Source organism: Pseudopodoces humilis, chromosome 1, assembly GCF_049639895.1.
Source record: "Pseudopodoces humilis isolate 2021_Gansu_Grassland_sample_001 chromosome 1, ASM4963989v1, whole genome shotgun sequence".
In the NCBI taxonomy this organism is placed as follows: Eukaryota; Metazoa; Chordata; class Aves; order Passeriformes; family Paridae; genus Pseudopodoces; species Pseudopodoces humilis.
Genome location: NC_142200.1, coordinates 33,820,170 through 33,846,593, shown reverse-complemented (window position 1 = coordinate 33,846,593; position 26,424 = coordinate 33,820,170). Strand labels below are relative to the sequence as shown.

At 36.7% G+C, this 26,424-nt stretch overlaps 1 protein-coding gene across 1 annotated transcript in view; it reads right to left on the bottom strand.

The window, feature by feature from the left end:
- PPP1R42 (protein phosphatase 1 regulatory subunit 42) overlaps nucleotides 1-18,562 on the bottom strand; it is a 29,117-nt gene extending 10,555 nt beyond the window's left edge. Inside the window, exons 1-8 of the mRNA XM_088057960.1 lie at nucleotides 18,440-18,562; nucleotides 17,069-17,282; nucleotides 15,677-15,843; nucleotides 15,069-15,207; nucleotides 12,324-12,440; nucleotides 7,147-7,264; nucleotides 5,694-5,772; nucleotides 4,305-4,463 (exon numbers count right to left, since the gene is read on the bottom strand). Coding sequence (XP_087914086.1) covers nucleotides 4,305-4,463; nucleotides 5,694-5,772; nucleotides 7,147-7,264; nucleotides 12,324-12,440; nucleotides 15,069-15,207; nucleotides 15,677-15,843; nucleotides 17,069-17,197 — 908 coding nt within the window. The 5' untranslated portion in view covers nucleotides 17,198-17,282; nucleotides 18,440-18,562. The remainder of the gene's footprint in view (nucleotides 1-4,304; nucleotides 4,464-5,693; nucleotides 5,773-7,146; nucleotides 7,265-12,323; nucleotides 12,441-15,068; nucleotides 15,208-15,676; nucleotides 15,844-17,068; nucleotides 17,283-18,439) is intronic.
- Nucleotides 18,563-26,424: the final 7,862 nt, after the last annotated feature.

The window sequence follows — 26,424 nt, the reverse complement described above, 5'->3', positions numbered from 1 at the left end:
TCATCAGCAGATGTGCTCGCTGCCCACGGTTTGCAAAGAATTTACTCTTTTCAAGGGCACAGGAGGTCTATGAGTGCATGTGTTCTGCCAGTGTTGTTTGGATCTTTACTCCTTCTCAGCTTTGGGCACAGGCAGCAGCACAGGGAACTGGAGTGGGGAGGCAGGGCACAGGGAAAAAGGGATGCCTTTTATCACTGCCTTTAGAACACTAGATGACATGGCAGTGTTAAGTACTACAGATTTGGTATATAGTAGACCTACTTCTTTCTTTTTTATTATTTTTTTTTTTAATAACCACTACTGAAATAAGACAATGACATTGTTTGTCTTGTATGTTTGTGATGACAGTTACTCTGTTCCTTCTGAACAGAGTATGAATGATCATGGGGAGAATCATCCAGCACCACATTCAGCAAGGCTGTAAACATGGATACTAAAAATACCACTGGTTTTTTTACTGTAATATTAATTATGTCTCTGCAAAAGTACTTACGATCACCTTTACAGGTAGTGCATATTCTCAAAGAAAAAAGAAAAAGGGAACTAAACACTAAAACTCGCTGAATTGCCTGCTGAGACCTTACATGGTAAGACCTTACCCACAGTAACCAGAAACTGCTAATATCTGACCTTCATTCAAATGGCTCTGTTTCAGCAACCCTATTTAATTCAGAACTTCACTTTATCTCTTTATCCTTACACTTTATCTAGCATTGTGGTGACTCCTTTCATATCCTATGTCATGGCTCAACAATTCAACAGCAAGTAAATTCCTTACATTTCTCTTCCACAGCCTTCAGCACTAAATGCTGATTGATACTTTCTAGGCCTCACTAAGAAGATGTTTACATTTTTCCTTCAACACCATCACCAAGGAAAGGTAGTGAGACAGATTGCTGGATAAGGTACTCCATGTCTGTTACAAGCATGCTCTCAGCCCTGGCAAAGTGCTCCAGCTGGTATCTCTAAGTATTTAATGCACCTAATTCTGAATACATTTGGAGTGCTTGCAAGCTCTTCAGCTGCTAAAACCAACTCAAAGGTGTGCAGCTAAAACTGCACTGGTTTAGATCTTAAATCTGCTTTTCTCCTTCTCCTGCAGCTAAGACTGAGGATATTTTTTATTTTTGAATTTTCAGATGTTTGCTGAAATTGATATTCAGTAAGTGAACAAGAATTAGGTCACCCAGAGGTTATGTATTTCCCTGTCCCTCTCAAATGAGAGAGCTATATTCTGTAATGTGGAGTGTATGATTGCAAAGCTTATGTTTTGGGTATATATCATTACAGTCTCAGTATCATTTCTCCCCAAAAACCTTTCATATAATATGCCTTAATAATTCTATTTATTATAATGCTAGTTAGATTCATATAAACAAAAGCCCAGTATACAAGCAGAACAGGCACATTCCTACCTGTTACCAAATATACATTATCCTGTGTAGATTTCAGACCACACAAGTCACCACAACAGAGGGCATTTATAAATATTTAACTAATTAAACACAATGTTCATATAAGCATCTGCCTAGGAGGAAAAACTAACATTCACTAGAAGTTCCTTCCTTTTGGACTAGAATTTGAAATGTTCATGCTGTGCATGTGGCAGAAAAGTGGCTTGTGATTAGTTGGCACAATCCAGAGTATTTATTACATGCTGATTGTATAATTTAAAGATATTTCCATATTGCTAATCACATAACATACAATGGAGAAACAAAAGGTGACTTTCCCAGCACATTCTGAACTGCTACGAATACCTACCAAAATATTCAATTCCATGAGTAAGGCAATGTGGGCAGAAACTGCTGGTTACAGATTAAGTTTACAACATCAAAATTTCAACAACTTCTCTGCTCATGGAGCATTAATAATGGTGTATCCCATTGGAAGGTATTAGGTATCTTTAAAATAGTTAAGTGATTTGGTTTCTTTTAATTACTTCCTGCCAATATCCATAATTTTCTCTGAATGTCCAAAACTAACTTAAAATTCAATATAAATTTTCTATTGTTTTTATATCATCAAAAAGGAAAGATTAATGACATATTTCAGTAATCTAGTAATAAGTGGCTTTTTTTATTGTTCAAGCTGCATGCAATCCTCAGTGGATCTCAGATGTAGGTTAAAAAGGTATTTAATGCCTGTTTTTCGGTTGCCAAGGTCAAACATCACCTAATATGTATAGGGAAAGAGGAAACATCTGTTGGAATAATTCATTTGACTAACACAGAGGTTAGGATTAAAACCCACTAATTTCTTTGGTCCAATACTGAATTTCAATTAAACAATACAGGTATTTGTTCGGTTTGAAAAAATTTCCTTCCTTTACTTGTGGGCACACTCATATATATCCCTAATTAGTGGATCTGGCAAGGGAATACTATGATTTGCCATTTTTTCATATCTGCATAAGATCTGAGAATGAGTATTTCTATTTTTTGAGGTTCTGGGGTTTTTTTCCAATAGAAGTTCTAAAGTATTCACAAACCTTTAACTCCCCAGACTCTTCGGTTTCTATGGAATTCCTCTACTAGAAAGATTAGAATACATCTCAGGATCAGTGATTACACATGAAATTGTAAGGTAACCTTACAATGCTGAACCTTCAGCATCTAAGATAAAAGTCCCACTTACAAGATTTTAGAAAATATTAAATGCATGTCACCTGACTGCAGTTTCTTCTAACCTTCCTGTGAAATCAGACAAAAATCTTCTAGAATAAGAGTAAAAAAAAAATCACTTAAATTATTTAATTTACAAATGTAAATTAATAAAAATATAGCCATTTTATTTCAATCAAGTATGGAAGATGTTCTCTTTACCTTTCTAGGGTCAAAAGGGATTTCAACAGAGCTGTGATTGTAGTCCAGATTTTTAATAGGGAGAAAATATTTGCCAAGCAAAGAAGCTCAACAATTGGACAGCTTTTTACCACTGTAAAACAGAATCAGAATGCTTTGTCTCAAAGGGACTAGCAGAAGGTCTTACAGGAGAAAAGATGTTGTACACGCATGTTCCATCCTATTTTAGGACTAAGGGGAATACAAAATGGAAAGCACAGTTTTACTCAGCCTGGCCTTAAAGACAGGATGCTAACAGAGATGACATGCAAGCTGACATAACACTGAGCACGTGGACAAACCCATCTTACAGTAGAATTTAAAAAAACCCCAAACGTATTTATATGGCATGAGTATCTGTATCTCATGAGTATCTGTATCTCATGAGTATCTGTAATCTGTATCTCTCTAAATTTCAGAAGCCTCTACTATTCACTGGAAAATAATAGTATACTACTACACTAGGTACTAGCAGTATTACTTTTTATAATAACAAGTACATTGTTCCTGTAGTTCTTAACTGCTCCACTGTTTTGTGCTTTCTGAGAAAGAAAAAAGTACAATAACAGGCACATATATGACAAATTCAGTTTCTTTTTTAGGCCAGAATATATCCATTGTCATGTGATGAACTAAAATTATTACTTGAAAAAGAGCACCTTTGTGATTTGCAATTCTTCCCTTCTCAATGGAAAGGCAGCTATTTTTAATCAGAACAAATAATCAAAAGAAACAAAACTCATGGAATGGAAAGTGGTAAGTTGTCAAGAATAAAATAGCATTAAATGTTGCTCAGTGATATTGTCAAACATACTAATAAATTCTAACTTGAATGTAAAATAGAACACTACATTTACTAATTTAATTACAAAAGAATACCCATGTCAGTTGCATGTATTTATTTAATCTACAGCATTATATAAATGATGATTTTTTTGTTGTTGTTGGCTCGTTCAGCTGATAAATAATAAAACTGTTAGGTTAAAAATAGCATTAAAAATCTGGAAGGAGTGATATTAGGTCCCAAATATCTAACTATACTATTGCCACAGGTGAAACTGGAGCATGGCTGTTAGAAGTAAGCTGTAATGATGAAAACTGATTGTTTCTCATTATCCAGTTGATTCCGTCCACAGCATCACATTTCACCAATGGTCTTCACACCTTAACTTACTTCAGAGAATTAACTTCAATATTATTTTACCTTTGTGGAAAATGATTACAGTTAAATGCATAAGACAGAAACTAGTAACATTAAAGTTAGCTAGTTCACTGATTTGTAACCAAAAACTGAAATCTATTAACTTGTCTTTCAAAGAAATAAAGACAATATATATAACATGGTTAAAAAAAAAAATTTCCAATTAAATTCTATCTTCCTGTACTCACTTTCCAATTGATTCAGCAAGAGCTGTACAAGCAACAACCAACATAACTAGAAGGAAGATGTTTGAGAAACACACCTGAGTTTTCATCTGACTTCTTCTTTCACGGATTCTTGGTGCAGGTTTTCTTTCAACTTTCTGCTTGTGAGCCAAATCTAAAAAATCTGCTTTTTCTTTCACAGAGTGACTGTGGTTAAAAGGAAGAGCAAGATGAGGTGTTTCAGAGTCAGCTGTAGAAAACAAAAAGAAAAAAGGATTAATTCAATATCCCAAGTCAAACCATGTGTTTAATATTCAGTGTGATTGATCACAAGTTCCAATATCTCTTGTTAGAGAAAACAGGGTAATGAACCTTAAGGTGAAATACTCAAATTTGATAACTGAGAAAAGAAAAGTTTGAATGGAATTATGGAAGGTGCTGCTAACACTGATGAAGGTGAATATTAAAACAGATATTCCCATTCAGGAAGAGTTATTTGAAAGGGAGTAAATCCAATTGCATAGCACCTCCTTATAACAGAAGTTATTCAGAAGACCATGTCCAAACCATTGCCATTTACATATGGCTTCCAAACAATGAGCAGACTCCAACTATTTTAGGGCTGGTGCTGGCAGGCAGAGCACCAGCCCTTATGTCTTCAAAAATAATATTTTAATTTATCTTCTGAAAGCAACAGTGTAAGTGCCAACAATTTTATTTTATAAATATGGTAATTCAAACAATTTTGAATAATTTCAAGTTAAATGTCCGTTTCCAAGTCCTGCAACATGGAAAGACATGCTTTTAAGTCATTGATGTTTTCACCTTCAGTCAACTCTGTAACAACCACCACCTCCCCATAATTTTAAAAAGCCTCAGAGTTTATTTCAGGTTTTGCTTGAGTTTCAAAACTTATCTGTTTTCCCACTTGAAGAACAGGTTGCCTTTAAACCTCAAAAAGGGTTAAAGGCTTTTTTACCTCCCAGACATTTTTTTTCCTTTCCAAGTTTAAAACTTGGACTTCTGCTAGACATGTATCTTTCAAAGGCCTTTAAAGGGACTGACAATATACAGAGATAAAATTAGTATCAAAAAATAGATTTTAAAAGTCTGATATATTTCATGCATATTTATCCTAGAATGCACAACATTTTTAAAATATGGAAGTAAATGTGAATATTTACACACTCAAAATATACTAGCTACCCCTTTCCATAATTCTGGGAGACTGAGATGTGAGGAAAAAAACCCAATACATGAACTAGTGCTAAAATTAAATTTTGTATTGGAAAAGCTCAATTTCTACTCATGTCTTTTGGACCCATCACTGGTACAAATGTCTTATAAACAATTCTAAGTATATTTATTTTTAGCTGTAATTTTATGATTTCTGTAAGTTTTAAATAAGCATGAAGTAATTGATTAGTTTGCTTACAAAATTGTACATAGGCTGCATGTTCATCTGTCATTCTTTCATTTTTTTTTTTCCTGGCAGCTCTGGAGGCTTTCCAATTTATTAAGAAACGTCTTTCCATTTCTTGAATTTCTTTCCCGTCGAGGGATTCTGCAAAAGAGAACATTTTCTGTGATACCAAGTGAACTAAGGGGCTGTGCAAAGTTGTATGTAATGTGTATTGGCTCTATATTAATTCTCTTCAAGTATTTCTTTCTTTTTCTAGTATTTTTTGTAAAGAAAAAAATACACAATAAAGATTGATATTCATATTCAAGCTGCAAGAGTGAGTTAACGTCTTAATTACAAAAAAAAAATCTGCAGTTTTTATAAATTTCAAGGGAAATACACATATTTCACATTTGTTTAACATGCAAGACTTTCTATAAAGTTCTGCAGAAAAGTTATGCTCTTACAGAGGGTATAGATAGATGCAGAAATCCAGGTTGAGAGGGAAACTGCATGTCTTTGCAATCAAGGAATTCTACTGATCATGAAGACCGTCACACAGATTTGCCTCTCTAAGGTTAACTTTACTCACTTAGGTGCCATAAACCTTATGCTCTATGATTCATTGGCTGCATCTGCATTTTTGAGTCAGCCTAAATGAAATACCTAATGTGGCCACAAATTTAGGTTGCATTAGAACTGTCCTAAGGCACTATTATTTTTATTATACAGACAGGCTTTTGCTTTTTCTTAATGGCCAGTATTTTGTGCTCTAAGAAAAACCAAGTTTCGTAATTATAACTTTAAAAATAATTGCCCCCTTTATCCAAAAAAAGTAAAAAATTAGCAGATTTTTTTTTTTACTTATTTCTACTGTATAAATAATTAGCTATAGAAGAATCAGTTTCTGCCTTTCATGCTAAAATTTTATGCAAAATAATAATAATATAAACTTTAATATAAATCTTAACTCTAATATAAACTCTATATTTTATATATATAATTAAACATATATATATAATTATATATATATAATTAAACTCTAATATAAATCTTAACCATAAGGGTTAAGATTCACAAATGCAATCACAACATATGTGTGAATTGCTTTTAAGGATGAATGTTATATGACAAATTCAAACACAGTAAGGTGGGATCTGCATAACCAGAACTGTTCAATGAAAATACTTTAGCAACTATTACAGATTGATAGGGAATAGATGAAACTGATCTTTGAAAATAATTTTCACAACATTTGGAATATGAACACAAAAAATTCTCTTGTCACAATCTCACCAATCATCTATTATAAAACAAATCATTACAACTACTAATGACAAAAGCTAAACAAGATGGCTTGTGAAGCTAATTACATAAGCAGTTTTAGCTTTCTACATAAATTAAGAATTCATTATTTGACATAAATATCTATAGCAGTAACTGTTTAGACGATAGTGCTACTCAACAACAATTAATTTTTCAGTTGTTTCCTAAAAAAGTGGGGGTTATAGGTGGGCTATTGATCTAATTTTTTACCTAAAGTCGGTGACTGTACTATAATCCTATCCTTGTACTTCGGTTTTTGACAGATGGGGTTTCCTGTAAGATCCATTCTGCGTAGCTTTGTCCATTTTTTTAATGCAACCTCCAAATCCTGCAATTGAAACAACAACAGAACATTGTGATTATGTTTCCCCCTCCAGAGTGAAATTCGACAGTAATGTGATTTGTTCAACCAGGCCCAAATCCTGCACACAGAAATAACTTCAATGAGACTATTCACATGTATTAATATGCACATTAAGAATGTGCATTTTCAAACAGAGTGGTCCACAGCATTCCCTGAATATATTAAAATTGTACAGAAGAAACACTGATGTTGGAAGATGCTGCATTTTTAAGGATACAGTAATGCCACCTATGGGAATATCACCATTTCAATCCCTCTGATAAGCACCCAAAGCCTAGGAACTACCAATGAAAAAATTTGTGTAATATGCAAAGTCTGTTAATGCATCTCCAAGGTCTTACAGAGCTCTTAGAGTATCAGCCTGTGGAAGAATAAGTAATTTATACAGATAAAGAAGACTAAAAAAAAAGAAAAACTAAAAATCATGCAATCCATAGTGCACTGCCTCTCTCTTTATATATATGTAGAACTGTATTTTACAGGAGAAACAGTAATCCTTCCCTACCTGTGGGTGGTCAGTTACAGTATTGGCCTACACAGTGAAATTAGTGAAATATACTTTTCTCCATCTGTGTTTCTGTCTGGTTACCCAGGGGCAGTATGACCTAGATGAAACTACTTTGTCTTTTAAACACAATAAATTCAAGTTAAAAACATGCAGTGTTTAGCAGATTGGTCCTTTCTACTCAGACATCTTACTTTCTGAAACACTGAAACACCTTCTTTCCAAAATCTCATTTAACTCCCATTCTTGACAGGCTTTCCTTGTATGTGTGAAAAGCTTAAGGAGGGATTTAAGACAATAGGTATAAATAGGAGAGAGGATTTATGTTCTACTGCTGTAATAATTTGGAAAAATCTACTAATCATGTTGTGATGGATCCTAAGCCACAGAGTGTGTAAAACTTTGTAGTTTGATGCCAATAATGAAGTCTCTAGCAATGTAGATATCTCTTACTCCTTCAAATTTAGAAAATTGCTTGGGTAACATAAGCAGGGAGAATTCTGCTTTTGCTGTCTCATCTCTCTTGGTAGAAAATCCTCTTGGAAATACACTATGGATTATATAATATATGTTTAGAAAAATCACATGGAAAAGAAAGTGGCAGCACAGCCTCATACCTCCAAACCATATAATTTTTGGTCTATAATCTATAATGATGGTGTCCATATAGTGACATAATCTGTTGTTTTTCAGTGATAAAAATGTATATTTTAGAAAACTAGACAGCAAAAATCTGGTTCTGTGAGGATCAAGACTCATAAAACAATGCTAGAAACTCTGAGGATTAGTCCACAGGAAGAAATGTTAGTAATTCTCTCATAATGTTATTCAGCAAAGCTTAATTAGCATGTATCAGGATAGCAACGTGATAACCCCCATAGTTTAGGTGCTAACACTTCATCACAAAAAAAAATTTAGGGGCAAAATATTTTAGGCTAGACTTACTAAAAAAGAAAAATAATTTAGCAAGTATATTTATTTATCCTTACCTAAGCATTCAGAGACTATCATTGAAGTTTGTAATGTGTTCTAGATTTCATTAGAAAGAATCTTTCCAAGTAATAGTTTGGCAACACAAAGTTGTCTGTTACTGAAATTAAATGTATACAGTTTAACTTTGATGAATGTATACCATGTCCTGTAGATTTTTGTTAGCTGTTACTTACTTGATAAATGACCCAGAACATGCTTACTCCAGTGTATGTTTATCTAAGAGCACACTAATCCTGTGCTGAAATATGATTACCCTTTCGATACGCTCTAGTTGTTCATTGCCTTCCTGTCTCTAATAAAGTGCTTTCACTTCCCAGCCTTTCAATAAGCTGTACTAAAGGGACCAGACACTCTTCTGGGCAGGCTCCGTTTGATAAATGATCATGTCATGCTATCACTTTGAGGTCTGCTACAAAATACTGACGAGCAAATTATATTCCATTGGGGAGGGGGAAGGGCAAGTGCCTGAGTCGGCAGCTGTAGTGCTGGCAATAACTTTCTTACCAATTAACGGTGGCCATTTAAGAATTGGTATTTGAACAGTATGCTCCAGTTTTTATTGGAAATGTCTAATCCAACTGCCCCAGCTACATCTACAGACAGCAATTTGTCACCAGTTTGATTACCTGTCATAATCTATTTGAGAAAATCTATAATTTTTCTCTTGTTCCTGACTCAATTCTAAAGTGAATGAATTCATCTTTTGTGATATCCTCTTGTCATAATCAATACTGGGCAGAGGTTGAATAAATTAAAGACTTGGGAAATAAAGATTTTTCCAGGTATTTCTAACTATATTTTTTCTATCTATCCAAATACTCACATAATTCATAATCTTTCCAAAACTAATGAACTTAATAAATAAATTATATTCTGTCTTTTTGTAAAAAGGAATAATTGTGGGGTTTTTTTTAATTGACATAGTGTTTTAACAAATTTTCTTAATTCCAACCCAAATACACTGCAGTCTAGAAGACCTTGTGATCCTGACTAAAGCAAACCAGAATCTAAATACAATGAATAAATGAAGTAGCAAGCAATAGAAAACAAAGAGAAGCCAATTCTATTAAAATCAATTATATTCTTGATAACTGACCTAAGACATACCTTTTGCATGTGGTAGCTAGTCACAGTTATTTTGCACAAATTCAGAAAAATTACTTAATTTTCTTCCATCTACTGTTCAGACTGAATTATATAAACTTCAGTCAATTGAAACAAGGTCATATGCCTTGATGTCTGTTAATTATGCTAACAAAGCCCTGTATTAGCCACGACCTTAAGTGCTTGAATTAATTAGTCCTAGTTTTCAACTATGCTGAAATCAAAGTGGCATAGTTGAAAAGCGAAGACATATGGGTTTTCAAAATAAAGTGAAAAAACTGAGAGAAATGCTTAAATATAATTATACTAAATACACCAAAGTGAGAAAAATCTACATAAGATTGTATTTAATGCATTTCTTATGCCCTTCATATTTTCCTCTTTCACAAAGATTCCACGTTATTCCTGCAGTTCACCAGAGCTGCTCAGACACAGGTAGCTCCCCTACAGCTTCTCTTCCCACTAGGTGAAGCACAACTGGGTACAGAGGTCTCCAACACTTCCCTGTCATGCAGCACTGCCACGATCTCTGATCAATGCCAGACATTCCTGGGAAAGTTCTTGATGGCAGTGATGGGAAAGCAAGAATAGAAAAACAGGCCACATAGTGCTTTTGGCATGAAAAAGAGGTATACATTAGAGTTTTGATAACACAGGGGCAAGAGAGAGGAGAATGGACGCAGCTCATGTGGGAATGAAAGAACATTTGCTGTATGTAACAAGTTCAGCCACCAGAACCAATTAAGTGTATAGAACTGTATACCCCTAACATCCTTGCAGCTTTCATAGTTGTAGAACAATGTATGCTGTGCAATCATGAAATTCAGGGATGCAAAAAAAAAAAATGAAAATATACTCAAAACTTTCCTCAGCTATTTTTTTGAACAATCAGTGGCTGTATAAGGTTGTTCTCCTGCAAGACGTCCACTGTGAGCTAAAGCCTCTTACACAGAGCTAAAACTGACTTTTTAAAAAATACTTTTCATTGCTTACAGCTTCTTTCAACAGTTTGGTTTTTATTTATTTAAGAATTTAGGTTAGTGATAAGTAGAGCCTACCAAAATGTAATCCCTTAAAACTCAGTAATTGTAGTTGGAAAGTTGCATATCCACCTGCATTACACTGTATATTAAACACATTTGATATGTTCATTAATTTTACAGGTCTGCAAAAACATGAATAGAAACTCCTTCCTTCAAAATTTGGAGATTGTTTAGAAAACACACAGAACAGTCACTTTCAAAATATACTGGAGCTTAATCCAAGTGTAATGGATAGCAAGCTCAAATGCTAATTTTATAATTTTTCAACAGTTGTGACCATGTAACATAGAAATCTACAGGTCTAACTGATTTGGGTAAATATGATTCTGTTTTTTCTGATGATTAAATAATAAAAATTAATAAATAATAAATAATATGTACACAGATACTGAATAACGCAGTCATTTTGTCCTCTCCTTATTATGTTTCAGAGAATACTGGTTTTTCCTCTGAGATGCTGAAAATGCTGCCTCTGAATTGGCATCCTCATTCTTAAAACTAATTGGTTCTTTGGCTATGATAATTTTCTTTTAAGATCATCACAACAGAAGTATATTTTATTTAAAAGAAAGAAAGAGTCAGTGTAAAAATCTCTGTAATATGTTTTATTTAGAAATGGATTCATTTATAAAGGGAAGCTTCGGTGAGACTGCCTATTTGGAAAAAACTTTTTGCTATTTTGATGTAACCAACATATTCAATGTGATTTTAATTATTCAGCAAAAGCCTACATGAACTGTATTTTGATGTAAATTCAATCACCGCTTCCAGCCAGGACTTGAAATACAAAGCATTAATAGTTCTGTATTAAAAAAGAAGGGCATTATTCAACATTTTTTAATATTAAAGTGTAAAAAAATGAAGAGTCCAAGTAGAGTAAATTCATCTAGATAACTGACAGGTTATGCACACAAAATACTGCAATCTCCTCACTAGTAAAGAGAATTGGCAAATTCTCTCAACAATCTGTTAAAAATAAGTTGTGTTCTCAGAAGTAATAAGAATAGTTATTTTAATAATTACTAATTAATAATAACTAACGAAAGTTAAGTTTACTAAGGAAATAAAATGTTTATGCAAACCAGAAATTAAAGATTTTCTTTCAATCAAGACTTTGTCTTGCTGATTTGGGTTACTATTTAAACCAATTCATTATAGTATTAATTAACAAAAATATAGATTTTGACATCCTGGGTAAACGCTTCTCCATTTTTAGTCTCAGTAAGATTTTTATATGAGAAAAGACAGCATGCTTGACATGCCAGATTTAGTAACTGCAGAAATAAAATTTATTTTTACTTATATATTTAGCAATAAAGATGAATGTGACTAATTTCTTAACACCCATACTTAATAAAACAAAGATTTACTTTAATACCTTCATATGTTTAAGTCGATTGTCGACTGCTTTAAGGTAAGAAAGATTTTCCAAAACTGCCAGTTCTTCTAATTCATCAATGTTGTTATTGCTGATATTCAATACAGACAAAGATTTCTGAAGGAAGAAAAGCAGAAAAATAAGTTTTTTCATGCCATGCATGAGTCAAGTTGTAAATTATTACAGAAAATTATCTGAAAAGATGAACAAACATATGAAGAAGAAACATGAAAACACCACCTCCATATACCATACAGATTGTTTTATGTTGGCGTTGCACCTTGTCCTAAAATGTAATTTATTCTGGTTTAGAAGTGAAACCAAAGTAAGATTGTTTCTTGTTTATTTCAGAAATTCTTAGTAAATATAGAATTTTTGGTTGTTTTTTTTTAAAATACATTCAAATTCTTTACAGAGTTCTGCAAGTGCTACAACTCTACTTTTGAAGTGTGAAACATACATTGAAACTGACTGCCTTTTTATAGAATCACAGAATGATTTGGGTTGAAAGGGGCCTTAAAGATCACCTAGTTCCAGCCCCCTGCCATGAGCAGGGACACCTTCTACTAAACCAGGCTGTTCAGAGATCCATCCAACCTGGCCTTCAACACTTCCATGGATAGAGCATCCACAGCTCCTCTGGGCAATCTGTTCCAGTGTCTCACCACTCTCACAAGCAGAGAATTTCCCCCTAAAAGTTAATCTAAAGCTGACCTTGATCAGTTTCCGGCCATTACCCCATGTCCTATCACAACACACCCTTTTAAAAAGTGCCTCTCCAGCTTTCTTGTAGTCCCCCCCTTTAGGTACTGGACTGCTGATACAAGCTGTCCTTGGAACCTTCTCTCCTCCAGGCTCAACAACCCCAACTCTCTCAGCCTGTCTTCATAGGAGAGGTGCTCCAGCCCTCTGATCCTCTCTCTGTGGCCCTCTCTGGACTAGCTGCAGCAGGTCCATTTTCTTCTTATACTGTGGACCCCAAGATTGCATCTGAACTGCAGAGCTGAAGCCCATATATGCAACCGGCATAATCTCATTTAACAGCTGGACTACACTACTTTTCTTTCAGGCTTGATGCCACAAACCTCTTGGTATCCATACCTCTGATCCTTACCCCTTCTCTGGAACAGTACTGAGTCACATATTGCACTTTGCCATTTGTAACAGACAATAGTTACAGAGATCTTTATATTTTAGATAAAAATCTAAACATGTTTCGGGTGTTTATCTTGGGAAATACTAATGCAGTTTCATATAAAAGGAAAAAGCTTTTATCTCTAGAAAATGAAAAGGGACGCCTAATCTAGTGAGTTTAGAATTATACAAAGTATAATATTTACTATTAGTTGGAAAATCTCTATTTCAGCAGTTTATACAGGAAAACTAATCCCTTTCAAAAATTTGACCAATATCTACATTGCAGATGGAAATTACCAGTATCATCCTGATAAACACAGTTCATAAACTTAATCTTCTCAGTTAGATTCATAACATTGTCATCATCAAAACATTTGCCTGTGGTACACACAGAGCTATATGACCTCATGCTTTTTTATCTCTGATACCATTAAAAGAGCCAGAAACAGATGAAGTAGTAAAAAGCCATGCCTTAAAAAGGCTCCAAATACTTAGCACTTGAAGGATAAAATACAGGATTTTTACATTTAGCCTCCACAAAGATGTTACATTGTCAAGAATGCAAAGTTGTTTCATAGAAAAAATACAAACCCCACATCAAAAAGACCTTAAATAAAAGCCACAAAACCCAAAATCTAGACCAGGCTGCTGAAAAACATGGAAGAGTTTATTAAATGTTATTATCCTGAGAAGATTATAGCTATAAAACTTCCATTTACTTTGATAATTTCTCCAATATAGAAGGAGCAAAGTACAAATGCTCTCACAATAATGACACATTTCTATTAAAGAAAAACAGTAATATATGTCTTGGATTATATAATCTCAAAACAGGAAAAAATAGAGCTAGGTCAAATATTTATGATATAAATGTGAACAAAAGAGCTCATTTTTTAGTGAGTTTTTCATCTTCTCAAAAAAAAGACTCATCAAGCCCTGACTATGCTATCAGAGATACAGCAAGAGGAATTTTTATAGTACAGAACTACATCCATTAGCAAATAAAGCCTACTTTTTAACCTCTTCAACTATATGTTTTATGTTTTCTGAGCAATTAACATGTTGAAAGACAACTTCAAAAAGATTTCCTGAACTTTTGACATAATACCACATAGAAGAACCGCAGAACTAAAACGGAATGTTTTTGATTATGTTGTTCGTAATATCCAGGGAAAAAAAACTGTTTGTGCATTTTTTTTCCACTCCATTTTTTGACAGAAATACAAAAGGCAATAAATAAACAAGTATACCAATCAAATCACTGAAATATCAACAAACTAATTCAGTACAAATGAAACAGACTAAGAAAACTAAGAGTGATAAATTCCAACCCCTTTTTTTAGTTTATTCATATTCTGTTGGTATAGGGCATGCACACACTTCGTTAATTCTTCTCTCTCTTTATCCTCATTTTCATCCTTCATAATGAAAAAAAGATAGAATTTGCTGGACTCCTTATAAGAGGATTAGGGTGTCCCTTGGTAGAACTTGAAATAATGACACCAATTTGCAAAAGAGGAAAACACAGCGTGATCAACTTCTAATAATTTCTCCTAAAATACTTATCTCCTGATTATTGGCTCGTTGAAATTCTCAAAATGTACTTACTGCCAGGGAGTTAAGAGATACTGGATCAAACAGAAGCTTTTCACCAAGAGGGAGATGTTGACTTTCAATATGTAGCTCCCTTAGTTCTCCTATTTTATCCAAACCCTCCACTATAGTGATATAGTTGCCTCCTAAATACCTAGAGAACACAAAACAGATTTAATATCCTTTGAAAGTAAGAGCAAACACAAGGCTTCAATATATAAAGAAAAAAAATTTTCAAGCATTATTGAATAATACTTGGAAATTATGATAGGAAAAGTAAATAACCTAGCACATAAGTAGAATTCACACTTAACTAACTCAAGCAGGTTTTTGCTGTTTTATCTACTGCTGCTATTATTATTATTATTATTATTATTATTATTATTATTATTACAACAAGACTGAAAAAATAAAATTATTTAAATGCAAATATATATGTTAAAATTATATGTCATTACATTTATCACAGATCATCTCATCAAAAAATAATAAGCAATTACTTCTATTTGAAAAGCAAAATTTAAGAGCTGAAAGAACCTTAATGGCTACATAATTCAAAAAATTTCTTAAGTGTCATAACTATACTTTTGACTAGTTAAATAAATACATTATTTTCAACTTACAGTTTTTCAAGTTTTTTCAGCAATGAGAGATTTTCTATACTTGAAATACGATTGTTCTGAAGGTAAAGGTGCGTTATATTTGAAGCAAAGTCCAAGTTCTGTATTTGGTTGATTTGGTTATCATATAAATATAGAACTCTCAGATTTTTACAGAAAGAGAGGTCATCCTGAAATAAACAATGACATGCTACTTAATGTTCACTCACTGCCTGCTTCTGGAAGCTATTGATTGTTATTTATTGTTATTATTGTTATTTATTTTATATTTATGTTCTGATGCATGATTTATAAATTTTCACCTTTAATAAACATTTCTTAAAACTATTTTTCCTAGAAAAACAGAGTTATTATACATTGTCAGTTACCTACAGAATAAAGACTGAAATCTGTTGTTACTATTTTGCCATACAGAATCTGAGGACAACAGGCATCACCAGCAAATACACGACATCCAGTGTGACTTCATTCCCTTCCCTGTCTTCATCAGGTGGATTTCAGAAAAGCAAAGTTTTTAGTGTAGTTGTATCCATTAAACTGCACTGATGTAACTGGAAACCAGTTCTTGGCAAAGAATTACTGGTTTTACACAAAACCTTGCACTTCAATCTATTTTAATATATTTCTGAACTCGAGTTTATGTTGATTTTTTTTAACATATTCCTATGAAACAACTAAAAGACCACTCCTCATGAAGCTTTCTGTAAAACTTTGCTGTGACAGCTGATGAACCAGAGCTCATCAAATGGACAATTAGTAACTCACTATGGCGGTGCACATTGCTAGGAGTGGGCTGAATAAACCCATTTGCTTGCAGGGATCTGTTCACACAGAACAAGTGATTTCTTCTTGACTGAAGTCATGCTTTTAGAGCAGAAATTCATCACATTCAACAGTGCAGTTGTTCAGGGCTCAGCAGTTTCAAAATTTACTCAGTATCTTGAGGGGATCTGAATTAACTGAAAACTTATTGAAACCTGTATACATTTCCTATTATTAAACTCAGAGGAAGGAGGACTGGGCCAAGTTTGCAGGTTTAGTCTTTGAAAATGAAAAGCTCATGGATTATTTTTTAAATGAGCAGGCCCCAGGGAGTAATTAAAAAAAAAAAAAGTATATTTTTAACCTGGCTAGTTTGAAAAAGCAACTACACTAGTCCAAATTTGTTAAGCTCATTCGGGTTATTTCCTGTTCCTGACCTCTCCTTTCCTTTCTCAGACTTCCTCTGAAATTTAAGGAATAAATCACAGATAGATTGAAAAGATTGTGCTGTGAGTTAACAAATCTGTAAAACGTGGCTTTCCTTGTTTGTCTCTCCAACAATGAACAACTCATCATAACAGCAACTCCATTAGAGTAGCCAGTTTAAAAGGAATAATAAAAAATAAATCTTACAATTGAATCTATATTTTTATCTGACAAATTCAGATGAGTTATTTTTTGCAGATATTGTTCAAAGTCTTCTTCACTACGATTCTTGTGACCAGCATTTTTAGCAATTAGGTCCATTGTTAGCCGAACCATGGTTCTGAAATAGGTCAAGCTGCTCTACTGCTTCTTTTAATAATCTTTTATTCCACGTGCTCTTCTAAGTTGTATGATAGAATGCCTTAAAAAAAAAAGGAAAATGTTATACTGCTTGTAGCCCAGATCTTCAACAAAGCTTACATGTGTACTTCAAATCTGACATATCCTCACCAATGTCCTTTTCATTTACAGTGATACTATGTTACTTATAAAAACCTATCCCTTTTTACTACTGACATTTTATCAAGTTTTTGGTGTATTAATAAACATTTAAAATAATTTTTCTGTTTGATGTGTTGATTTGGTTTGCTTAAGAATATTATATTCTAGTTTTTGCCTTTTCCATCCAGAAATATGAGCTCAACGCTTCATAGCAGGCATAATTCTTACACATAGTAGCTAGTTAATGGAAGCTCATAATCTGATTATAAATTAGAAAATACAGGACACTCCATAACAGGTTTTACAGGCTGTGAGAGGTGGTATTAAGCTACAGGGTTCATTATATATCTGCATGGCACTTTTGTCATGCACACAAGTGCATGTTCTGCACAGTCAAAAACTGAGTTTTTCACACTAAGGCACATTATAGAGGCTCTCACAACAATACCAACTTTTTTTTCCCAAACTCTGGCTTATATAAATGAGCTTATAAATGACTGAATCGGAGAGGGAAGAAGGCAAGTGGCTAATACTGAACGGGATGCATAAACAATCTGGGTATAAAGATACCCTAACAGATATAACTTAATGACTCAGAATAGAAAGGCCACCTATTTAGCCAGTACATATACCAATGTATATTATGTATTATAGCTTATACACAAAAGCCCTACATTAGTGTATCAGAACCGAGGAGACAGCAAAAAGCATCCCAGCGCTAAACCTCGCACAGAGAATTCTCCCTGCCAGAATTACAATTAAGACAAACTGAAGAAAAGCCAAGATCGAGGCTGTGAAGGCAGAAAAAACTTCCTTTCTTAGTAAACAAATCTGAAGCTCAGTAGCTCTCCTTTATCCATACGGGATTTTATTTTAACTTTTATTTTAGAAGGTGGGTGTGAAGGAGAGCTGAAAGGACATTGTGGGTTGTCCTTTCTCTCTCCTACAGTGAGTTTCTTGCTTTTTATACAAAAACACCCTTCAGAGCCCCTTCTCAGATCTTTTTCCAAACCCAATAGAATAAATGAGGGAAAGCCGGGCAGATCTCCCTCCCTCGGTCCCCCAGCTCCTTCCTACCTACACAGCCGTGCGATTTCACACCGCCCTCCCGTCCCGTGGCCCCGCCACCAACCGCCTCCCAGCACGGCCGGTGGGAAGGCGGCTCTGATGGCGGGCACGGGCCGGGATCCGCTCCAGGCGCCCTCCCGGGAGGAAGCGCCCCCGGCCCGGCCCCGCTCTCCCCTCAGCTCCCTACCCCCGCGCGCTGCCTGCCCCTCGTTGCCACGGCAACCTCACGCCTACAGCCGAGGGGCGGGGCGTTCCCGCTCCCGGCTGCGGCGCGCGCCCCTCAGACCAATCAGCGGCAAGGGAAGAGATAAGGGGCGGGGGTTTATCTTGCGCACGCGCAGCAAAGATCCCCACGCGGCTTGGCGCGGGCTGAAGCGTTGGTGGCCGTGTCGAGACACGGAGGTAATATCCCGAGTCGGAAGGGGCCCGCCAGGGTCATCGGGTCCAGCTCTTGCACGAAGCACCTCAAAAGTTACACCATGTGCCTGAGTCCATTGTTCTAATGCTTCTCCAACTCTCGTTAGGCTTAGTGTTGTGACCACTTCCGGGGAGAGCTCGTTCCAGTGCCTAACCACCTTCTGGTTGGAAAGCCTTTTCCTAATAGCCAACTTAAACCTCTTCTGACACCACTTCAGGCCGTTCCCTCCAGTCCTGTCACTGGACGCTGTAGAGAAGAGATCAGTGCGTGACCTTGCACTTTCTCTCATGAGGAAATTGTGAACTGCAAGGAGGTCTCTCCTCAGTGTCCTCCAAGATGAAAAGGTGACCTCAGGCACTCCTCATACAGCTTCCTCTCCAGTCCCTTCACTATCTTCCCTGCCCTCCTTTGGACCCTCTATAATAGATTAATGCCATTTTTATATTGTAGTGCCCAAAACTGCACACAGGATTGCTGTAAAATGCGGATTATGTAAAAAAAAAAAAAAATTAAGGATGTTCTTTCATGTTTGATCTTTGTGTACTTTCAAGTCCAATCAACTAGGGAGGTTTAACTTGTGAAATGGCAGCTAACAAGCAAACTCTAAGTGATCTCTATGATATCTAAAAGAACAAATTACTTGTTTGTAGAATTACCTTGTGAAAGTTTAGGGCTTGACATGCTTCAATGATCTGAGACCGAGGGGGAGGTTAACAAAGCTTGGGAAAAAGAATGCCGACTGATACTGGACATAAAGAATGCAGAATTTATAACCTACAAAGACATCTGGTAGAACCCTCAAGATAAGGGAAAAACTAATATAAGCCAGCTCAACAGTTGAGCTGAAATCGGCTCCAAATGACTGAAAGGTAATTCCAGCAGGGGGAGATCTGCAACCTCCAACTCGGAGATCACTGACCCAAAACGAGAAAGATTGGGCACGTGGACTATTTAGCATAAGAAGCAAGGGATTGTTACCCAGTAGTAGAATATGAATTCATAAGAAAACTATGTAACTATTAGCCAATGAACACTAATTCCTTTATTTGCTAAAACATATAAATTGTAAAAAGTTTTGGTAGTTTGTGTGCTTGATTTGTGGAATTCCACCAGGCACCCAGGCTTATGCAATTTTGAAATAAATAATCAATGTCTCTCTCAAGTGTGTAATTATTGGCGTGTTGCACACCAGGTAATAAATACAATTTTTGTGGAAAAAAGTACTCAAGGTGAGGCAGCACAAGGGCAGAGCAGAGCGGAACAATCCCCTCCCTTGCCCGGCTGGCGATGCTGTACCTGATGCAGCCCCAGACACAGTTGGCCTTCCTGGCTACCAGGGCTCTGCTGACTCATGTTCATCTTTCTGTCGACAGGATCCCTAGGTCCCTTTCTGTGGCATTGCTTTCTGGCCTCTCATTCCCAGTCCGTATGTACAACACACAGCATAACTCCATCCCAGGTGTAGAATCCAGAACTTGTTCTTGTTAAACTCCCTGCTGTTAGCTATTGCCCAACTCTCTATTCCAGAAGAAATCTTTGGAACTTGCTAATGCAAATGGACTTTGAACAACATCCCCCATGCTGCCCACCCCTACAAAGAGCTCTTTGTCTTATTAATGTCTTAATATGAGTTTGAATATGTCTTTATACGTGTTTTCAAATCTTGTTAACCAGCAGTTTTTCTGTTTGGTGTTGCCTCTTCTTCCTCCATGCCAGGCTTTTTTTTGTGAGCATAGACTACTAGCAAAACTTCATTCTTGAATTGGAGAAGTTAATAGTTTTGTAAATGGAGTGGTTACTGTATTTAACAGCAAAGTTCTACAAGAAACTGTGTTAGCAAATGTTAAATGATTTTTTTTATGGTGAAACATTATTCCAATTTGGTGGTTGTTTGTATGTTTTGTTTTGTTTAATGAATTATATCACACCTTTTAGAGCCTTAACAAAAGCCAGCTAATTAGTTGCTGATGACACAAAAGTGGAGGAGTGGCTGATACTACAGTGGGTCTTGCTGCCATGAAGAAAGGCTTCAACAGGCTGGAGAAATGAGCCAAGGAGAGCCCAGAAAAGTTCACCAAGGGAAATTGTTCCAATTAATTTCAGTTTGTGTTTTATGTTTTCAAAGGTAGCGAATATAAGATTCTCAAAAACATGGAGCAGAGAAAATAGGGAATAGGCTTGTGGGGAATGTCACTCCTTCCTGCTTAGGGGAAGACTCTTTACACTCTTGCCTGTTGCAGGATGGGCTTCCACCAGAGTCAAAAGCCTTCTTCAGGCACATCCACAGGCTGCAGGTGTGTGTCTGTTCCACCACAGACTTCCATGGGCTGCAGGGGCACATCTTGACTCACCATAGTCTTCGCTATGGACTGCAGGGGAATCTCTGCCCTGGTGTCTGAAGCCCCTCCCCCTCCCCCTCCTTCTTCTCTGACCTGGGGGTATGCAGAGTTGTTTCTCTTCCATATTCTCACTTCTGTTTCCTAACTGCTGGTGTTGCACAAGTTTCTTCCCCCCTTCTTCAATATGTTATCCTGAGGTGCTACTACCATCACTGATGGGTTTGGCTTTGGCCAGTGGTGGGTCTCTCTTGGAGCTGGCTGGCATTGGCTCTATCAGACAATAGAGGAGGGAACTTCTAGCATCTTCTTACCTATTATGAAGAAGCCACCCTTGTATCCTACCCCTATTACCTGTCCTGCCAGGTGGGTCTGTCCTTTGAGGCTATCAAGGCTCTGGCTGCCAGGGACAGCTGTCAGCTGCAGAGCCAGGGTAGAGCTGGGAGTGTCTGCGATGGGCTTTGGCCTTATGACATCCTAGGGGATGGGTCACAGTGAGGCTGGTTTTCAGGGCCTGGGCCAAGGTAAGCACATGAGGGGAGGCTGGGTTGGGCAAGAGCTGGAACAGAAATGTGGATTCTCACCCCTTTCCCTACCTGCTCCCAGCTCCGTGCAGCTTCCATACCTTGCTTCCCGCTCCTTCCAGACCCACCTGACCCGTTATCTCCCTCCTTATCCAGGCCATGGCTGCCCGACTGTTCTTCAGTGTGGTGCGAAACATCATCATCCAGTACCCGCAGATGGTCAATAGGGAGCTGGATGAGGCCACACGTGAGCGCATGCGGCAGCATGAGGAAATGCTGAGACAGGAGATGACTCGACTGCTGCAGGAACTGGAGCAGAATGACATGGCCCAGAGACACCCGCTTTTCACTGCCATGCTGCAGTGGGAGAGATGGGCTGTAGCCCTTGTTGCGCTCTTGGGGCTGTGGTGGTGGCTCCAATATTTGAGAATTCATCATAGAACTGTATAATCCTAGAATGGTTTGGTTGAAGGAACCTTAAAGATCCATTTAATGATCATCTCATTCCAACTTCCCTTCCATGGACAGGGACACCTTCCAGTAGACCTAGTTAATGCCCCATCCAATCTGGCCTTGAACACTTTTAGGGATGAGGCATCCATAACTTCTCTGGGCAATCATTAACCCTATTCCAGTGCCTCACCACCATCACAAAGAATTTCTTCTTAATGTCTAATCAAAACCTACCCTCCTTCAGCTTAAAGTCATTCCCCTTGTTCTATCACAGCATGCCCTTGTAAAAAGTCCATCTCTGTTCTTCTTGTAGGCCTGTTCAGGTGGTGAGAAGGTGCTCTAAGGTCTCTCTGGAGCCTCTCCATGTTGAACTACCCCAGATCTCTCAGCCTGACTTCATAGGAGAGGTGCTCCAGCCCTGTAAAACTTAGTGGCCCTCCTCTGGACTCATTCCAACAGATCCATGCCTTTCTTGTGTTAGGGGCCCCAGACCTGGACATAAGTACTCCAGGTGGGGGTTGCCACAGTGGTGTTGATGGCAGGGTGCCACGACTACCCTGAAGAAGCTGTCATGAAAAGGACTGCCCAGGGGCACTGGCACGTCCCTTGCCCAGCGAGTGATCTCAGCTCAGCAGCAGCTCGCAGGCAATGTGGAGAGAGAGACTAAAGTGCTGTGTGGCATTCCACAGAGAAACAGCTTTCATTAAAGCAGGGCCCTCTGTGACAGGACCCAGTGACACCTCTACTCCAAACTGGGGAAAAAACCTGGGGTCTATATAGGGGAGGAGAGGGTAGGAGGAAACATGGATACATGTATCAGGGTGGATTGATGGGCAGGAAAACCAATGGGGTGCAAGAAATTAACATGTTAAACTCAAGGGCCTCTGGGAGTGACGCTTTTCTCTCTGTGAGAGTGAAGTGCCTCACTTAGGGAGAAGCTCTCCAAGGGAGAACCAAGGTCTCCTAGTTGGCCGACACTTCGGCCCCCACAGGGGTCTCATGAGAGTGGAGTAGAGGGAAAGAATCGCCTCCCTTGACCTGCTGGCAACACATTTTTTGATGGAGCCCAAGACACAGCTGGGCTTTCTGGGCTGTGAGTGCACACTGCTGAGACATGTCAGGCTTTTTGTCCTGTCTCAGCCCAGCCCATACTTGTGCTTGGGATTGCTCTTACCTGGGTGCAGGACCTTGCACTTGGCCTTGTTGAACTTCAGGAAGTTTGCATGGGCCCACCTTTCAAGCCTATCAAGGTCCTTCTGGGTGGTATCCCTCCTGTCCAGCATGTTACCACACCACATAGCTTGGTGCTGTCAGTAAACTCGCTGAGGATACACTCGATCCTACTATCCATGTCACCAACCAAGATGTTAAACTGACTGGTCCCAATACTGGTATCTGTGGCTATGTAAAGCCCATTCAGCCCTAACACTAATAAACAGAATAAAGTAATGTTTCATGAATGTTTGGCTGCTATATATTCTATTCCTTAGCTAGCACACTATTTTTAGACAAAGAAATCTAACATAAAATAAGAAGTTTAATACTGATGCTCAAGACTTTCGTGTTTTATTTTCATGCAAGATGTCATTGACCACAATATCTTTTTCCTAAATCCAAGAACACTTGCACATCACCCTGCTTTCCCTATTTTCCATGCACAGTACAGTGATTTACATGCTACATTTAGTTAGCAACAATACTGTGCCTTCTGCAAAGGTTTGCTGTAAGTTCAGAATAGGAAAAAAGTCTGCATTTCATGTTGCCTTCCTTTTGCAAGATTAATTTACATCCTTAGACCTCCTTTTAGAAAGCTATTCATGTTAGAAGAAAAAAGTCTTTAATGGAGAAGTATTGCATTTAAAAGAACATACAGCGTTGACAGAGGCCACAGTTCAATTCTTTGGCTCATTTTCTGTAGCAGCACAGACAAGAGATCTACATGTCTTTTTCCTGTTAGAAGCAAAACCTGGTGCTCTACACAGCTGGACAACTTTGTCAAAGGATCTCAGAGATAAATGAAAGGCTTTAATGTTTATGAGGGAGTAAACAAATTTCTTGAAATTATTATAATTTAAAAAAACCCAAAAACACAACAACCAAACATAAGGGAGGAAACAGAAAGTACACCAGCCTTTAAAGAGACTGTCTTTCAATAGAGCAGGTTCAGACTAAAGTTAAGATCTGTATTTGTATCATTTGATTCTTTTAAGACTTCATATAAAAGTTTTTATCTATGAAATGACAATTGCCTGTTTACAACTACTATAACCTCACAAGTTAAGTTTCTTGAGTCTGTTTTGTGCAGGCCAAACAGTATGCAGGCTGGGGCAAGCTAAATGCTTAACTTAAAACAAGTAAGGGGAAGCTTTAGAGAGCTGCTTCTATTTATGCAATGTACTGCTACAGCTAATTTCACACTGAGATGGATAGACCTCTTCAAATCATCTGCACTACACACTTGCATGATCAGAACAATTAAGCAACTGGGATTGGAGCACCTCAGTCAACAAAGACAATGAAGTGGCATCTCAGATCTGCAGCATTAAAATCTGTTGGAGCCTGGAAACAAAGATGAAGTTATTAGAAAACTTTGTTAAAAATCTAAAACTTTGTATTAGAAAAATTTGTTAGGACATACATTTTATCTTTGTAGTGTGTATTTTTTTTTTTTCCATGAACATTGTATCTTACCTCCAGCAGAGATGACTATGTAGATTTGGGAAATGGAAAATTCAGTCTCCAAAGATGAATGATAGGCAATAATTCAAAACATCAAGTTTTCACCATGGAGGAAATAACAGCTTGGCAAATATTGTAATGAAGTTTGACAGATTAATCAAGAATACAAAGTAAAAATTATGATATGCCACTATGATTCAGAAACAGCCCAAAGATGTACTGGTATCTCAGTATTATTTTGTTAAACATTGTATAGATATCTGAGTACTCACATAGTCATTCTTCATTCTTAAATAGGTGTAAGATGTTATTTATGCGTTATTTGTCCCCAGCTGATGATTTACATATATATTAGTGTTAAACCACTTTTGCTTCTCTCAGAGTTTTGCCTAGATGTCCTAAGAAGATTTTTTAAAGTGGAAAAGGAAGAACTTCCACACAAACTTGGAATAACGAAGAGCTAGTTTGGAGCTTGTATTGCCATATAAAATACATACACCTTGTTTAAGTTGAAACAGTATCTGCCATTTTCTCTAGTTAGATCTCCAGCTTTGTAGAACTCAGACTGAAAATGCCTCCCTTAGAAACAGATTTAAAATATAAGCTTAATTCTAACCTCAAATGATGTGAATGCAACTTGTCTTCAGCTGGAGAAGAAAGTTCAGATGGTTGTAATTACTAAAGATTGCATGCCATTAGATGAAGGCACATAAATTAATTTCCTTTTATAATAAAGTAATGCCACTGCAGTTGCACATAAGCCCTAAGGTAATCTGGGCTAGAGCAAACAGAAATTCACACAGGAAATGATGGACAAATTTACATAGGAGTTGAATACATGTTTCAGTTGAAAATGAAGAGTTCTGAAAACAATACATTTATAATCCCCTCAAAGGGCTTAGCCATTTCCTATCTGTGATGACCTAAAGAGAAAAATCTGTGCAAAACAGAGTAAACATTCTTTGCTAATAGCATTATTACAAATTGTTATTAAAGGTGGTAACATCTGACAAACTAGAGATGTATGACCTTTAGTGCATAAACCCAATAATACTTACGTATGCTTTATTATCTATATTTTTAAAAGGCTAATAATTAATCTTCTTATTTCACAGAAGGAAACAGACACTAGCTCTGGCAAAAATACCTTGCTGAAGTTTGTGCACTCCTGATTTTTGAAAAGCCAGGAAGAAAACCCCATTCTCCTGAGATGCAGTCCTGTGACCTATCCACTGGACCATGCTACTTCCCAGCATACTGTAGTTTTCAGAAAGCCCTGTATGAAGCAATTTTTCATAATTAAAAACAAACCAAACGTCACAGTAAATATTTCATATGTTAGAGGTTTCATCTGAGGGTCAAAATTAACTTTCCTAAATTACTTATTTCCTTGTGGATATTATTCTGAGGCTCTGAAAAGTAAAACTACTCATAAAAATACACCCTGAGGAACAAGATACTTCATTAATTCCTTAAAGGTTTAGCATAATTGTTTTTAACTCAAGAAAAAACCTTTCAACAAACTGGATACTCTCTGATGTCAGTTCTTCAAGATTTGACACATGAAAAAAGTTCTATGTGCAT